This window comes from Hyperolius riggenbachi, chromosome 9, assembly GCF_040937935.1.
Source record: "Hyperolius riggenbachi isolate aHypRig1 chromosome 9, aHypRig1.pri, whole genome shotgun sequence".
In the NCBI taxonomy this organism is placed as follows: domain Eukaryota; kingdom Metazoa; phylum Chordata; class Amphibia; order Anura; family Hyperoliidae; genus Hyperolius; species Hyperolius riggenbachi.
The window spans coordinates 54,661,198-54,678,342 of record NC_090654.1 but is presented as its reverse complement, the minus strand read 5'-3'; the positions used below and the strand labels follow the sequence as shown (position 1 = coordinate 54,678,342).

The 17,145-nt window shown below is 45.4% G+C and overlaps 1 protein-coding gene and 1 long non-coding RNA gene across 3 annotated transcripts in view; one reads left to right on the top strand and one right to left on the bottom strand.

The window, feature by feature from the left end:
- The window catches only part of LOC137532370 (uncharacterized), a 33,314-nt gene that overhangs the window by 9,539 nt on the left and 6,630 nt on the right, over positions 1-17,145 (top strand). The window contains exon 2 of the long non-coding RNA XR_011023912.1: positions 9,367-9,458. This is a non-coding gene — a long non-coding RNA (uncharacterized lncRNA). The remainder of the gene's footprint in view (positions 1-9,366; positions 9,459-17,145) is intronic.
- IRAK2 (interleukin 1 receptor associated kinase 2) overlaps positions 13,388-17,145 on the bottom strand; it is a 33,122-nt gene continuing 29,364 nt past the window's right edge. Inside the window, exons 9-10 of one of the 2 annotated variants that reach the window (XM_068252793.1) lie at positions 16,273-16,666; positions 13,388-14,534 (exon numbers count right to left, since the gene is read on the bottom strand). In XM_068252793.1, the coding sequence (XP_068108894.1) occupies positions 14,416-14,534; positions 16,273-16,666 (513 nt within the window). In that variant the 3' untranslated portion in view covers positions 13,388-14,415. The remainder of the gene's footprint in view (positions 14,535-16,272; positions 16,667-17,145) is intronic. The other variant, XM_068252795.1, reaches the window with a different exon arrangement.

The window sequence follows — 17,145 nt, the reverse complement described above, 5'->3', positions numbered from 1 at the left end:
GCAGGTGATTCGGAGCTCTTTTTGTGTGAAATTGAAGTTCCTGCAATTTCACCCTGTACCATGGATAACTCAGTGTTACTTCCCAGTAAAACAGAAGCCACTGATACTTTCTTAACCTTGCCCTGCACAAATTTCTCAGCAGAGAATCCAGAGGTCCTGCTGACTTCCGAGTCCAGTCTAGCCAGTACTCATGAGTCTTTGTTCAGTGAAACAGACACCAGAAAAATCTTGCCTGCCTCTGCAAACACTTCTGCAGAAATTACCTGTGTTAATAAAGTTCAACTCCTGTCTGATCCAGCAGATGCCAATAGATGCACTACATCAGTTTCCGAGTCCCAGCAATCCTGCCTAGAAACCTCAGAACCCCAGCATCTGAATTTCCCAATTTTACAAATGAATGGTGATTCAGATGCGCAAACATTGTGTCTTGATCTTCCTGTTTCTACACCTCGCTCTAGTTTCGTGAATAGCTCAGAGCATCTGCTATGTGAACCTGAAATCGCAGAATTAGTACCTTGTTCAGAAAATGTTCCAGTAAATTCGCCCTGTACCATGAATTGTGCAGTAGATCTCTCCAATGAAACTCAGGTCACAGAATCATTATGCTGTCCAGCAGGTGCTTCCATGGTTTTGCCCTGCAATATGGACTGTTCAGTGATCCTGTCCAGTGAAGCTGTGGTCGCAGAGTCTTATGCTTCACCCAGTACTTTGGATACTTCAAACCCTCTAGCAGAGGAGTCTGAGGCACTGCTTACCTCAGTTGGTGTTGCAGTAATATTCACTTGTCTAGCAGCTGTTTTGGAATTACAGTCTGCTCTAATAAAACTTGATGAATTTCTGCGCAGCGAAGCAGAAGCCATTGAAATATTGTCCTCGTCAGCAAGTGTGTTAGATACCTTGCCCTGTACACAGTCTGATTTAACCAATGTTGTTGAGTCCCTCTCCAGTGTTGTAACAGCCGAGGAACTCCAGCCCTGTCCTCTGAATGTTTCAAAAGTTTTGCCCTGTAACATGGATAATTCTGATTCTCTGGTCAAAATAATAGAAATCTCAGAATTTCAGTCCGGTCTAATGAGTGTTCCTGAAACCCAGCCCTGTATCCTGAAAGATTCTGGTTCTCTGGCCGCTGTGGCAGAGGTTCCAGAGTCCCCTTCCTGTCCAGGGAATTCCTCAGTTTTGCCTAGTCCAGTGGGGGCTGCTGCAATACTGACTTGTTCTGCAGCGCCTCATGAGCTCCAATCCAGTGTATTAGATGAGTCTCTGTCCAGTCCAGAGGTAGTTGTGGAGTCCCTATCTGGTTCAGTGCATACATCAGAAGATTTGTCCTGTCTTGTTAGTGCCCCTGAATCTGATTTGTTACTGACTTTGCTGGAATCAGCGACATCTAAGTCTGATCCTGCATTCTCGTGTAAAAGTCCAGTAGTTGCGAAGTCTAGTCATGATGATTTTTTTTTGGCCAGTCCTGGTTTTGGTCCTGTCTTGGCTGACCCTGAGGCTCACAGTTCCTTGACATGCCCAAAGGTTTCTCTTGTGCCAGTGTGCCCAGATGTTCTTTGTGTGCCAGAATGCCCAAGTGTGTCTAAGGTGTTAGCGTGCTCTGATGCTTCCTTAGTGGGAACATGTTCTGATGTTGCCAGTCTGCCTGCATGCCCAGAGATGGTTCTGGTCCCTGAAAGCCCTGATCTTGATGTTTGTCCTTGTGGCCCTGACTCCGGAATTGCCCTAGGTTCCATAGGGGTTCTTGATAGTTCTCCATGTGAGCCTAAGGGGCGTTCTGACCTATGGGGATCTCATTGGAGCTTCAAGGTGTTCTGGGAGGTCTCTGAGAAAACTTGTCCTGGTGCCTTGGACTGGTTCAACAGTGGGTTTTGTGTTGGTAAAGACAGTCCCGGTGGGCATTGCAAAGGCTTTGGCGTTTTTGAACGGTTCCTGGAAGGCGGTGGGTATCGCTCAGGGAGTTTCGGAGGGCTTTCTTCTGGAAATCATGGTTCTGATGGGTGTCACACTGGGGCTTGTAGTACTGATGGGCATGGTTCTGTAGGTTCTGGTTCGGATGGGTCCAGTCTTGTGGGGACTGATTCTGGAATTTGGTCTTGCCGGGCTGTCCCGGTCATCATGAATTATCAGTCAGACTGTTTTGTTGGGAATTTCAGTTTTGAAAAGCGTCTGGAATCCGCTTTTAAGGGCGGGGGTACTGTAATGATCGCTGCTGCAGCAGGTATTGCTGGAAGTAGTAGTGCTGCAGCTCGGGCAGTTCTGATCTCTTTCCATGCAAGCTGCATAGCTTTGTCTGCCTTTCCCTGCTGTCAGCTTGTGACTGATTATCATTCACCTGTGTGGGAATCTGCATGTCTGCTCCCATTGGATGACCTCAGTATAAAGATCTGCTCCCTGCAGGACTCCTCGGGTTTTCATAGCTTCAGTTTAAGCCTGTCTTGCTGTCGCTTCAGCCCCCGATCGTGTTTCTTGTTCTAAAAGATACTTTGCTGGTTTTGCATCATATATTGGTTCATTGCCCATATATATGCATACCAGCACGTTTATTATTTTCCTTGTATTCATGTTACGTTGATACATCAGTGTCGCTGATGTATACGTACACAAACTGTTTATATCCTGTGTGCAGTTAGTCAGCTTTCCAGCACGTTTAGGTAGGTTGCGCGTATCGTGATCAGATCACCCGTGCTGAGTTAGTTACCCTGCTCCTGAATCTGTTTGTGGATTGCGTTCATCTCTGCGAAGAGATAACGAATCCTTCTGAATCCTGTTCTGTTACTGTTTGTGGATTGCGTTCATCTCTGCGAAGAGATAACGAATCCTTCTGAATCCTGTTCTGTTACCGGTTGTGGATTGCGTTCATCTCTGCGAAGAGATAGCCAATCCTTCTGAGTCCTGTTCCCTGTATCGTTCCAGTCCTAAGTCAGTGTTCCTGCTTATGTCATATATCGGTTCATTGCCGATATATACATATGTTAGTCAGACGTTACAAATAGTTTCATTGATAGCTGTAATTGTAATACGCTAGGAAATCATACTTATTGTATATTTATCTGTGTTACGTTCATCTATCTTGATCCTGCTATTTCCTGACTATCCTGTCCTGTCTTTGTGAGGCACGCCATCGCCGTTACGCATTGGCTGCCTCATTCCAGTCTGTCTTGTTGTGGACGCTTGCTGGCACTAAGTAGCGGCTAGCTAGCAAGCGTTCATTCTGTCTACCTGTCCTGATCTCCTCAGTTCTGGTTTATGCGCTCAGCGCTACTTTGCGCTGAGACGTTATAGCGAAAGTATTGTTTGTGGCTGTCGGATCTGCACCGGCTCTGTGCGCCACAATCTCCTATTGGAGTCAGTCCTCCCCTCCACTATACTAGGGATAGCCTGTTTCCTTGTGCTAGTGTGTGTACCTCCTCCACGTCAGCTCATGCGTTGCATGCTGACTGTGGAGAATACACCACCAAGCCTTACACTGCAGCTCCGAAACCGAGTTCTGTCATTTCAGTCAGTTGGGGCCAGTCTGACGTAAGGGAAGGGTTCTCTTTACGTATCTCTCCAGCAGCCACTGGAGAGATACATAGAGGGCGCACTTCTCCTGCGTAGACTGGCCCCGACTGGCTGAAATAACGGGACTCGGTATCGGAGCTGCAGGAAGACTGAGGACGGCGGCGTGGGAGCGATCGGTGCATATGGGGCTGGAGGAAGCCCCAGGTATGTATAAAACGTTTTCTTTATATCAGCTCTGGTTTCCTTTAAGTTAAGGCATAGACCCCAAACAAGAATGCAGGTGCTCTGACCCAAGTCTGACCAGATTAGCCACATGCTTGTTTCATTTGTGCGATTCAGTCTCTACTGCAGCCAAAGAGATTATCAGGCCTGCCGAGCAACTGGTTTTGTTTAAAAGGAAATAAATATGCCTACGCCCCATGCATGGGCATAACTAGAAATCACTGGGCCCCCCCTGCAAAACTTTGGGTGGGGCCCCTTCTCCCTCCACACTGAATAGGGACTGTCTACAAATCTATGTCTACAAAACTTTGTACGATTTCGTTATCAGTAGCTAAGCAAATGCAGCCATTCGAACAATTGTGCAGAGAGCAGAAAGTTTTTTTTCTCTACTTGCCCTTAGTTGTCAGTCTATCAGGATGGGGCCCTCTGTGGCTTCTGGGTCTCCCTGCAGCTGCATCCCTTGCAGTGTCTATTGTTACGCCTCTGGCCACATGCCTATCACATCAGGTTCCCTTTAATTCGCATATAACTATACCATCCATTAAATTATTCTGCCAATCACGTCATTATTGATGTTAATCTGGGGTGCTTATTTAATGGAGGTGGCTGGATGTTTAACATTCTGTGGTATTGTTTTTCTTACCCAATACTTTCACCACAGTTCAATTATTTAACCAACCCCAAGAATTCTACAGGGTGGGCCATTTATATGGATACACCTTGATAAAATGGGAATGGTTGGTGATATTAACTTCTGGTTTGTGGGGAAACGTTTCAAGATGGGTGGTGACCATGGTGACCATTTTGAAGTCGGCCATTTTGAATACAACTTTTGTTTTTTCAATAGGAAGAGGAAAAACAATGGTGTGCTTGGTTTTAACGTAACTTTCTTTCATGCGTTAACAAGTTTCTGACCACTTATAAAATGTGTTCAATGTACTGCCCAGTATGTTGGATTGTCAATGCAACCCTCTTCTCCCGCTCTTCACACACTGATAGCAACACTGCAGGAGAAATGCTGGCACAGGCTTCCAGTATCCGTAGTTTCAGGTGCTGCAAATCTCGTATCTTCACAGCATAGACAACAGATGACCCCAAAGATATAAGTCTAAGGGGGCAGATCGGGAGACCTTGGGGGCCATTCAACTGGCCCACGATGATCAATCCACTTTCCAGGAAAATGTTCATCTAGGAATGCTCGGACCTGACACCCATAATGAGGTGGTGTACTATATTATGGGTGTTGAAAAAACAAAAGTTGGATTCAAAAGGGCCGACTTCAAATGGCCGCCATGGTCACCACCCATCTTGAAAAGTTTCCCCCATCACATATACTAATGTGCCACAAACAGGAAGTTAATATCATCAACCATTCCCATTTTATTAAGGTATCCATATAAATGACCCACCCTGTATATGGAATTGTGTGCTTGAAACGGTTTTTGGCACCCCTTCTGCAGGTGAGGCTATAAGCAAGTGGTTGGTTTGTCTATGCCTGATAACAGCCCTAGGTGTTGTGGGGGGGCTTTTACTATTTATGGAGTCCCACTTTGACAACATCTGTCAAACCTTTATTGGAAATCTTGGAATAATTTTTCTTACTTCCCTTTACCTGTGAAGTATGAATTTGATAGGGATAGACACAACAATTAAGAAATACCATGACTGCAAAAACCACAGTGCCGGAGGCCACCAATTCAGCATAAATATTAATAAACTTTATTTATAAAGCACTAACATACACTCACCTAAAGGATTATTAGGAACACCATACTAATACGGTGTTTGACCCCCTTCCGCTTTCAGAACTGCCTTAAGTCTACGTGGCATTGATTCAACAAGGTGCTAAAAGCATTCTTTAGAAATGTTGGCCCACATTGATAGGATAGCATCTTGCAGTTGATGTAGATTTGTGGGATGCACATCCAGGGCACGAAGCTCCCGTTCCATCACGTCCCAAAAATGCACTATTGGGTTGAGATCTGGTGACTGTGGGGGCCATTTTAGTGCAGTGACTCATTATCATGTTCAAGATACCAATTTGAAATAATTCGAGCTTTGTGACATGGTGCATTATCCTACTGGAAGTAGCCATGAGAAGATGGGTACATGGTGGTCATGAAGGGATAGACTTGGTCAGAAACAATGCTCAGGTAGTCCGTGGCATTTAAACAATGCCCAATTGGCACTAAGGGGCCTAAAGTGCCAAGAAAACATCCTCCACACTATTACACGACTACCAGCCTGCACAGTGGTAACAAGGCATGATGGATCCATGTTTTTATTCTGTTTACGCTAAATTCTGACTATCGAGACTCCTCAGACCAGGCAACATTTTTCCAGTCTTCAACTGTCCAATTTTGGTGAGCTTGTGCAAATTGTAGCTTCTTATTTCCTATTTGTAGTGGAGATGAGTGGTACCCGGTGGGGTCTTCTGCTGTTGTAGCCCATCCGCCTCAAGGTTGTGCGTGTTGTGGCTTCACAAATGCTTTGCTGAATACCTCGGTTGTAACGAGTGGTTATTTCAGTCAACGTTGCTATCAGCTTGAATCAGTCAGCCCATTCTCCTCTGACCTCTAGCATCAACAAGGCATTTTCACCCACAGGACTGCCGCATACTGGATGTTTTTTTCCTTTTTCACACCATTCTTTGTAAACCCTAGAAATGATTGTGTGTGAAAATCCCAGTAACTGAGCAGATTGTGAAATACTCAGACCGGCCCCTCTGGCACCAACAACCATGCCACGCTCAAAATTGCTTAAATCGCCTTTCTTTCCCATTCTGACATACAGTTTGGAGTTCAGGAGATTGTCTTGATCAGGACCACACCCATAAATGCATTGAAGCAACTTACATGTGATTGGTTGAATAGATAATTGCATTAATGAGAAATTGAACTGGTGTTCCTAATAATTCTTTAGGTGAGTGTGTTACGCAGAGCTGTACAATAGATAGAGGAGGCATTACAATAATAAACAATGTTACATAGGCATTACAATGTTAAACAATGGTACACAAAATAGTCATATAACAAGAAACAATGGTACGTAGTTTGCAATGTAGAGATAAATATAGCAGACAAGTCACTGAGTCCATATGGTGGTGGAGAAGAGATGGTGGTAGCGGTGCGGTTCGGTCCAGGGACCACCAAAAACAGGCCTTTGGGAATTACTGCATTAATACGTGGGACAGGGAGTCTGGCAACAGGACAGGGAGTCTGGCAACAGGCCATACAGGAAGTAACACTCTCTAGCGATCACTTCCTGTGGTCGAATGGATGACGTGCGTGGAACTGTATTGACAAAATGCGCTTTCAGGCGGCGCAGAGAATGGTCTTTTTAAAAAAACACGCGTCGCTGTAGACTTACATGACATCCGGTCCGCAGCAGGAACCGCACGGTAACGTAGGGATGCACTAAGTAAGTACTTCCAGCGCAGCGCACCGCAGGCAAAGTGATCTACCCCATAGACTTTCATTGCCCGAGCGGTAGGCTGCGGTAAAATGCTGCATGGCGCTAGTGTGAGAGGGCCCTTACAATGTAAGAGGTGAGGGAGAGGGACACACAAGGTGGGGTGTTCAAGAGAGAGGGTTGGAGCTATGAAGATAACTGGTATAACACCGGCATACCACAAAATAGTGACGGCTCCTTACAAGAAGGGTGGTTTCCCTCCTGTCTGAAAGAAGCAATCGTCAGGCCACTACTCAAGAAACCATCCTTAGACCCAGACGCTCTAAATAGCTACAGACCTGTCTCAAACCTCCCCTTTCTAGGGAAAATTATTAAAAAAGCTGTCTACCTCCAACTTGAAGCCAGGCTCTCCAGAAACAGCATCATTAACCCTCTTCAATCTGGCTTCAGGAAATATCACAGCTGTGAAACAGCCCTCACCCAGATTTGCAATGATCTGCTCATGGCAAGAGACAAAGGCCAATGCTCCATCCTGATTTTGCTCGACCTCTCAGCGGCTTTTGACACAGTCGATTATGAAATCTTGCTCAATAACTGGCTAAAACTTAATGCTGACAAAACTGAGGTTCTTGTTATCGAAGGTCAGGGCTTGACAGCAAAGCAGCCCCAGCCTCAACCAACACCGCTAAGGATAGGGAGCTCAGACCTGAACAACTCAGACTGTGTGCGCAGCCTGGGAGTACTGATTGATGGGAAATTAAGCTTCAGGAATCAAATCTCAGCTGTTGTGAAACATTCCTTCTTTAACCTAAGGAATATTGCAAGGATTAAACGCCTCATTCCTTTAGAGGATCTTCCAACCCTAGTTCATGCCTTCATCACAGCATGGTTGGACTGCTGCAATGTTCTCTACACAGGCCTTCATAAGGAAGACCTACGCCACCTGCAATCAGTACAGAATGCCGCCGCAAGGCTGGTAACGAGCCAACCCCGCCATTGCCACATAACACCAACCCTGTGTTCTCCACTGGCTAATGATAAAATGGAGAATTGTGTTTAATATTGGCTTACTGACATTCAAATCCTTGCACAATCTGGGCCCTGGATATCTGAAGGACTTGCTGCAACTACATCATACCCCCCACAATCTTAGATCAAAAGGATGTAACCCCTTGGTAACCCCCAGAGTCTACCTCAAAACCTTTGGAGACAGAGCCTTCTTTCATGCTGCCCCTAGACTTTGGAACTCCCTGCCACACGCAATCAGGATAGCACCATCCCTGGAAGCATTTAAAGAGACTCTGTAACATCAAAAACATCCCCTGGGGGGTACTCACCTCGGGTGGGGGGAAGCCTCGGAATCCTAATGAGGCTTTCCACACCGTCCTCTGTCCCACGGGGGTCTCGTTGCAGCCCTCCAAACAGCCGGCGACAGACCCGACTGTAAATTCAATATTTACCTTTGCTGGCTCCAGCGGGGGCGCTGTGGCTGCTTTCGGCTCAGAAGTAGACGGAAATACCCAATCTCAGTCGGGTCCGCTCTACTGCACAGGCGCCAGAAACTTGCGCCTGCGCAGTAGAGCAGACCTGACGGCGATCGGGTATTTCCGCCTACTTCGGAGCCGACAGCCGTCAGAGCGCCTGCGAGGAGCCAGGAAGGTAAATATTGACGTCATCTTGTATGGAGGGCTGCAGCGAGACCCCTGAGGGACGGAGGACGGCGTGGGAAGCCTCATTAGGATCCGGAGGCTTCCCCCACCCGAGGTGAGTACCCCCCAGGGGACGTTTCGACGTTACAGATTCTCTGAAAACCCACCTCTTCTTTCTGGCATTTATGAACACCTGACTATCTCCTCTGTACCGCAGTCCAGCCTGAAACCCTGTATTCATCTGAGACACAACTATGCGCTTTGAGTCCTATGGGAGAAAAGCGCTTTACAAATGTTATTGTATTATTATATTGTATTGTAAGCAATAAACATGACACACTGTAATACTTATACAAATATCAAATTATATAGGGACAAAAAGATTAAAATTAGTGTTTGTACTATTATTATTTAATATTTATATACCACTGACATCTTCCACAGTGCTTATACAGAGTACATAGTCATGTCACTAACTGTCCCTCAGAAGTGCTCACAATCTAATCCCTACCATAGTCATATGGCCATTATAGGCTAGGGCTTATTTAGGAAGGAGGCAATTAACTTATCTGTATGTTTTTAGGATGTGGGATGAGAGCGGAGTGCCCGGAGGAAACCCACGCAGACACGAGGAGAACATACAAACTCTGTGCAGATAGCGCCCTTGAAATTGTGGTGAGAACAATCAGTAAGGCTCTAATTGAGTTCCAATAACATGTAATTGTCATAAGATGACATTCAATTCTGTTCACATGAGTTATTAAAGTGAACCTCCAGACTAAAAATCGACTCAGCAGCACTGGAAAGGCCTGGTGTTTCTTTAACTGTTTCACATCATCAGAACTTTTTTTCTCTTATACAAGCCTCATTTTTAGCTGCACAGAAAAAAACTGCCCGGGCATTTTTCCCCTAATGCTGTGCAAAGCATGATGGGATTTCTGATGATGTTCTCGTTCTGCTGTTTTGGTGCAATTTTTTTGTTTTTTTTGTTTTACATTTTGAATTTGATATTTGAAGCCTAGCACATGCAGCTGGGAGGGGGAGGGAGGACAGTTGGAACTGTGTCTCCTGTTCCCTGTCACCTCCTTTCAACCAAAAAGATGGCTGCCCCCATGACAAAGATGGCAGCCCCCATGAATCACAAACATTTGCCTGCTCTTTTAAAACGAGGTGGGTAAGAGATTATATTACCTATCTATTCTAATGAACATAACTAATGTAACTTGATGACAGTATGTTTGTTTAGGCTGAAGTTCCCCAAGCTGTGAGGTTTGCAAGCGCTTTGATTCTGTCAGGAGAAAAGCACAATATAGATGTTATTGGTCTTGTCTTGCAATACAGTATTTTTGATACTTACCCCGGGAGGGGGAAGCCTCTGGATCATAAGAGGCTTTCCCTATCCTCTACAGCCAGGCCGATCCAGCAGAGAGACCCCAGAAGCGCCTGCGCAGTAGCACAGACCTGATGACGCTCGTTTTTTTCCACCAGAGCCCGAGTGAGTCCGTGCTAGTGCGCATGCGCGAGCTGTAAACAAGCGGCAACAAGCTCTTTTTTTCAGGGGGCCCAGTATTGGGCCTGCGGAGAAGCTCAGGGGAAGCCTCTTGAAGGACAACTGTAGTGAGCAGAATATAGAGGCTGCCATATTTATTTCCTATTCAACAATACCAGTTGCCTGGCAGCCCTGCTGGTCTATTTGGCTGCAGAAGTGTCTGAATAACACCAGAAACAAGCATGCAGCTAATCTTGTCAGAACTGACAATGTCTGAAACACCTGATCTGCTGCATGCTTGTTCAGGATCTACTGCTAAAAGTATTCAAGGCAGAGGATCAGCAGGATAGCCAGGCAACTTGTACTGCTTAAAAGCTGCGCAGGAAGTTTTTTCAGGCCCTGCTGGGCCGGTTTGCGCAATTTTTTTTTTTTTTGCTGCACGCAGCTAGCACTTTGCTAGCTGCGTGAGCCGTGAGCACACCGATCGCCGCCGCCCCTCGCCGATTCGCCGCTATCCGCGTCGCTGCAGAGCCCCCCCCCCCCCCCCCTAGACCCCTGCGCTGCCTGGCCTATCAGCGCCAGGCAGCGCTGAGGGGTGGATCGGGACTCCCTTAGACGTCACGACGTCCATGACCTTTGAACGGGATTTCCTGATCGCCGGAGGCGATCGAAGAGGGTAGGTGGATGCCGCTGCACAGCGGCTATCATGTAGCAAGCCCTAGGCTCGGTACATGATTTAAAAAAAAAAAAAAAACACGGTTGCGCTGCCCCCTGGCAGTTTTTAATAGACCGCCAGGAGGGTTAAAAGGAAATAAATATGTCAGCCTCCCTATACCTCTCATTACAGTTGTCCTTTCAGGATCCAGAGCCGTCCCCCCTACCAAGGTGATTACCCCCAGGGGCACTTTTTTCCCTTCAGGTACACTTTATCCCATGGTGGATTTCATTTAATTCAAACTGATTTAATTCACAATTTAAATCACCAGTCAGTAAGGCTTGATTTAAATCATGGTTTTCTACATAAAGACTTATTGTTGCTGGTATAAACTTTAAAGGGAAGGTCCAAGCAAAATAAAAAAATGAGTTTTCACTTACCTGGGGCTTCTACCAGCCCCATGCAGCCATCCTGTGCCCTCGTAGTCACTCACTGCTGCTCCAGTCCCCCACTGGCAGCTTGCCGACCTCGGAGGTCGGCGGGCCGCATTGCGTACATTTTTACGCATTCCCGCTAGTGCAGGAACATTAACACATACATTTTTACGCATTACTGGTTCAATGCGTAAAAATGTACGCATTGAACCAGTAATGCGTAAAAATGTATGTGTTAATGTTCCTGCAATAGCGGGAATGCGTAAAAATGTACGCAATGCGGCCCGCCGACCTCCGAGGTCGGCAAGCTGCCAGTGGGGGACTGGAGCAGCAGTGAGTGACTACGAGGGCACAGGATGGCTGCATGGGGCTGGCAGAAGCCCCAGGTAAGTGAAACTCATTTTTTTATTTTGCTTGGACCTTCCCTTTAATATGCACATAGATGAAGATTTTTAACAACTTTTCATATTAGGTTTTTTTTTTTTTTAGCCCCAGTACTGCTCGTCTGCTTGCCCCTCCCTCCTCACACTTAAAGGGACACTTAAGGCAAAAAAAAAAAAAAAGTTCCATGCTGCTAGCTTGATTGGCTATTGTAGTCTCCACCTATTTTTCTGAATATTAATCCCAGTCACCCAGTGACCGACTTTGCAAAGTTTGAGAACCCTGCCATTAACACTGTAAGAATGGCTGCAGTTTACATTTTCCCAGTGAAATTTGTATTTGTCTCCACCCACTTTTTGGTTATGGGGATAAAAAGTATCCTATATGTAATTCCAGGTAATGTACTATGTGTGTGCCAAATTTCATTCAAATCCGTTCAGCCATTGTTGTGTGATTGAGTAACAAACATCCAAACGCATTTATAATATTAGTGAGATAATTTAAAAAACGAATCTTTATTTCATTATGGAATAACCTTTGGATGGTATTGGTAATATATTTTCTTCAAAAAGCATTTTATTTAAAAAAAATGTAATTTAACCTGTTGCCGCACCCAGCGTCTCCCCCAGTACCGCCTAACGCCAATTGGCATAAAGTCCTTGCAGGGGATGGCGTGCGCATCCCCACTTGAGTCTCCCAGCGGCGATCGCCGATAGGAGACTGTTAGATGGCGTCTATTTACGTTGTACAGCACTGCGATCTACAGCAGCGCTGTACTGGGGACAGCCGTGTCACTCGGCTGTCCCCTGGGGAGGCAGAGGAGTGATTGGCTCTCATAGGCTGACGCCTATGACAGGCGATCGCGGGGATTGGCTGGCAAGGGGAGGGGGGGGGGGGGGGGAAATAGTGAAATTTAATAAGAAAAAACAACAACAAATAATTATATAAATAAACAAACATGTCAGCAGGGGTCAGAGCTCACCAACAGAAAGCTCTGTTGGTGAGCATAAAAGGGGAGGGGGATCACTTGTGTGCTGACTTGTACGGCTCTGCAGTGAGAACTTACAGTTGCAGAGCCCTAATTAGTGAAAAAAAAATAGCCTGGTCACAAGGGGGTGTAAGTCTATGGTCCTGAACAGGTTATTAAATTAAAAAAAAATAGATTTTTTTTTTTTAATTTATTGATTTTTATCCACCCTGCTTTATGCAGAAACAGTTGAAATCTGTCCAGTGATGACATGGATAGCAATACAATAACACAAAAGCAGTCTTACTAACAGTAGTTGTACCCCTTCCTTGCTTTGTCTAAGGCCCGGTTCAAATCTGCATTTTATTGCGGAACTCGCCATATGGATCCGGCCATCTGGATCCTGAAATACGGTCCGTTTTTACAGACAGTTTTCCATAGGTTCCTATTGTGCTGCAAAAACTTCCGTTTCCATTCCGCTGAGCGACACGGTCTGGAAAATGTGTTCCTGCTGCATTTTTTTGTCTGTTCAGCGGAATGGACCACGGAACCGTACGGCCGGTTCCGTTGGCAAAAGCTAATGTGAACCAAGCCTAAAACAAAAAGTAAAATCTTTTGAACATTCCTAGGCTGGGGTTTACCACACAGTACATACAGATAGGACTCTCTCGCATACACTTTAATTTAGCTTTTTTATTTTAATGAACAATATTTACATTAGTGTTTTCAAAGTATTTTGCCTGTAGTTCATTCAGGAAAGGATAAGGACCTATTCACATCTCTCCCATTTCCTACATATTTTTACAGGCAAGGCAGGATTCAGGGCCGTAGCACACTAAGGCGTTTCTGTCTGTTTTTTCCAATCTCTAACATTAATGTGTTTCTAAAATTAGCGTGCTCAGGCCCCAATACGTTCTCTGCCCCTAAGCCGACTCTCTTGTGACGTCCCTGCTATGGGTAACAGCCGCCGAATCGTTAGGCCCCGTTCCCACCTGTCATCAGGATTTTGCATTGCAATATTATGCGATTTTTCAGCAATTGGGTTTTGCGATTTTTCTAGTGAATGAGAAACGCAAAGCAATCACCGGGAGAATGCTACATGCATTGCGTTTGCAATTGTTGGAAATCGCAAATGCCGCACTGTGAGTAATTCCACGGGATTACTCGTGTGGAAGCACTTTGTTGATCGCTGGCAGTCAGCAAAGCGTGAATCGGGCCCAAAAAGCACCCGTATGTGAACTCGGCCTGCAGATCCCCCCCTCTTGCATTTTTAGCATTCATGTAAAGCAGCCCTTCTTGTCTCTGTATAACTTCACTGGGCAGCAGCTAGCATGCACCATTAGCTATAGTGACTGGCGGATGTCTTTCGTAGTACTTGGAAATGTGTACCTGGGGTTTCCAAGTGAAAGAATTGCAAACTCCCTCAGCAGATGACTTTGGCTGGCAAAGGAGATGTCCTCACTTGCATTACAGCTCCAAAATGGTTTCCTCAACAAGGATGAGTGTTAATGGCTCAGTTTTTACCCAGAGTTCCAAGACGTAGTGAGGTAGCTGAAACAGTCTCCAAGAAAATGGCTCCCTGCTTCCACTAGGAATAGACATTCAAGCACCGAAACAGATTCCGGGATAACCCCATTGGCCGCGGCATTGTTTCTAAGGTAACCTGTAAGCTGCTCTCTTTATGACAGATAAATCAGTCTTGAAATTTATGAATCAAACAGAACAGAACTGTCCACCTTCTCATCCTCGTAGAGTTCAATATTCTGCATTAGCTTCATTTTGGCCATATTAACTTCTATTCCCCAAGACGGATCATCGCTCTCTGCTAAAGAGGCAGAAAACATAGCTATGTTAGTAGGAGACAATGACAGAGTGTAGTAGGCGCTTTACAAAATATATATCATTATTTTGCAACACAAGACAAAGTGAATATCTAGCCACAAAATGATACCTTGTAAATCTAAAACCTTTTGTAAACATTTTTGTTTAAAGGGACCCTGTAGTGAGAGGGATTTGGAGGCTGACACTTATTTCCCTTTCAAGAATACCAGTTGATGAGTTGTTGACAGTCATGCTGATCTTGGGCTGGAGTAGTATCTGATTTACACGCCTGAAACAAACACATGGTTAATGTGAAGCCACCCCCCAGGGGCCATGCATTGTAAAATCACACCTGTCCAGCAGTCGTGACTCCCAGTCTTCTCTACTCTCTCCTTCATGGTGGCACTCCACCTGAAAGCAGTGCTCGGGGGAGACGGTGGAGGAGAGCAGGAGTCACGGCAGCTAGACAAGCAAGATTTACACTGCATAGGGAGCGGGCGGAATCGGTCGCAAAGTAACGCGATCACTTCCCATTCACACCCGTCGTGTGACAATGCGCATTCCCACCGGCCAGGAGATGGATCGTGGAACGCTCGTCATCAGGGAAACGTCACTGGTTCCATCTTCCTCCATGGGATGGTGAGTGAGTATTTAGCTTTAGTCAATCTGCCCATCATCGCTAGATGGAGGGGCACAAGTAGGGAAGGATAAGGTTAGGTATTAAGATTGTTTGGATTGGGTGTCAATTACAAGGGAGAGGAAAAATGTTGGAAACTAAAGAGGAACTGTAGTGAAAATAACATAATGACTACAATAGCTTAAAGAGAAGCTGTACTCTCCTGGGTCCCTCTGTGCTGTTTCTCCCACTCCCTGCTGCAATCCTGGCTTGTAATTGCCAGTTTTAGGCAGTGTTTACAAACAAAAGACATGGCATGTGATAGGCTGAGAATAGCTCAGTGTGTGAGTCATACAGAGCTTGCAGGGGGCCTGGAGAGGGTGTGTATAACTTCTATCCTATCACAGAGTAGCACATTCCTGCCCGAGTGCCTGAGCCCGACAAAGCCATCAGAGGAAAGAAGATTAGATTATTTAACAGAGATAATACAGCCGCGGTGCAACTAGGAAAGGCTGCAGTAATCCAAACTACATTAGAACATGTATAGCAACTTATAGGATAGAAGAAATAAGGCTGACAATTTTGTTAGAGTCTCTTTAATTTCTTACAATATTCATTTTTAAATGATTTAGTCAGTATTTTCCAATTGTAAGATCTTTCCTTTCCCTGATTTACATTCTGAAATTTATCACTGGTGGTGACCTCTTTAGTCCTGCCAGGTGATCTGTACGGAATTTTCGTTCTATGGACAGAGGGAGATATTGCTTGCTTGGCAGTTGGAAAAACGGAGGCTTGATTACAAGAAAGGGGAGAAAAATGATAACTCCTCATATTACTGCTACTCCACAGTGTCCCATTAGCAGGCTAGAGTGATAGGTTTACCCAGAAGAAAGAGACAGCACAGAGTTTATTAACTTGGCTTGGAGTTGGCTAGGCAGGACTAAACTGGCCAAAATTACTAATAGTAGATGAGATGTTTGTATAAATATTATATTTTATTATATTTATTGTGCTCAGTTAGCTCAGTTAGCTGTGTGTAGCTGAGTTACAATTAGATTTTCATTGTAGACTAGCCTTTATACTGGACAAAGCTAGCAGCAAGGTGTTGTATTTTCAGGATACTCACATGGACTGTTGAGGTCTGAGAAGTGATGGTTTGTTGCATGCCCATTAGTAGATGCTGAGGTTGCAGCTTTGGAAGACGTCAGATCGGATTCTAGATCGCACCATATTCCTCCGGGGGACAGAAAGTATTGTCCGGACTCGTCCAACTCGCAGGGTCTCCTTGTCAGGATCTCACTGGCTTCCATGTGGCACGTGCTCCTGAGATTCAGACAGTCTGACACACCGTAGGCTTTGGGTGGGCTATGACAAGATGGCGCTGCCCCCCTCAGTTGTGCACAGCCTGGGAATATGGCTTCATCACTTTCCTCTGGCACGTTCCAGCTGGACATCTCTTCCTTTGACTCTCTTGAAGAAGTTTTAAATTCATTTTCTGCTTTTTCAATCAGATCAATTACCTGGCAGGAGATCAAAGATTTTTATTGTTATTACATTTAGCTCAGATTTTCTGTATCCAGAACATTACATTAATCACATACTCAAAGGGACTCACAATCTAATCAATGTTCTGTAATATGGAGAGCAAATCAATCAGATCCAGAGTTGAGGAACTGGCAGTAGGCAGAGCCGGATTATTTTAAAGGCAACCTAGGCAGATGCATGGGGTCTGCTGGACTTCAGTCTCATCCTTATGAGAAAAGTCATGTGCCAATTAGGGGGAAGCACAAGCTAGTACCTTGCCTAGGGGCTCATTTCAGCTTAATCCCTTTCTGGCAGTAGGTCAGTCAGAGTTGCCAAACACAGCTGTGCCGAAACTACCTTGGCACCAAGGTAACAGCACTGGAGTTCCCCCTTGCAAGTGCCAATATTACACAACTGTCAATGTAATCTTTGCCATGGTCATTTTGGGTTTTCAGCTCTGAACTTCATCAGGTGA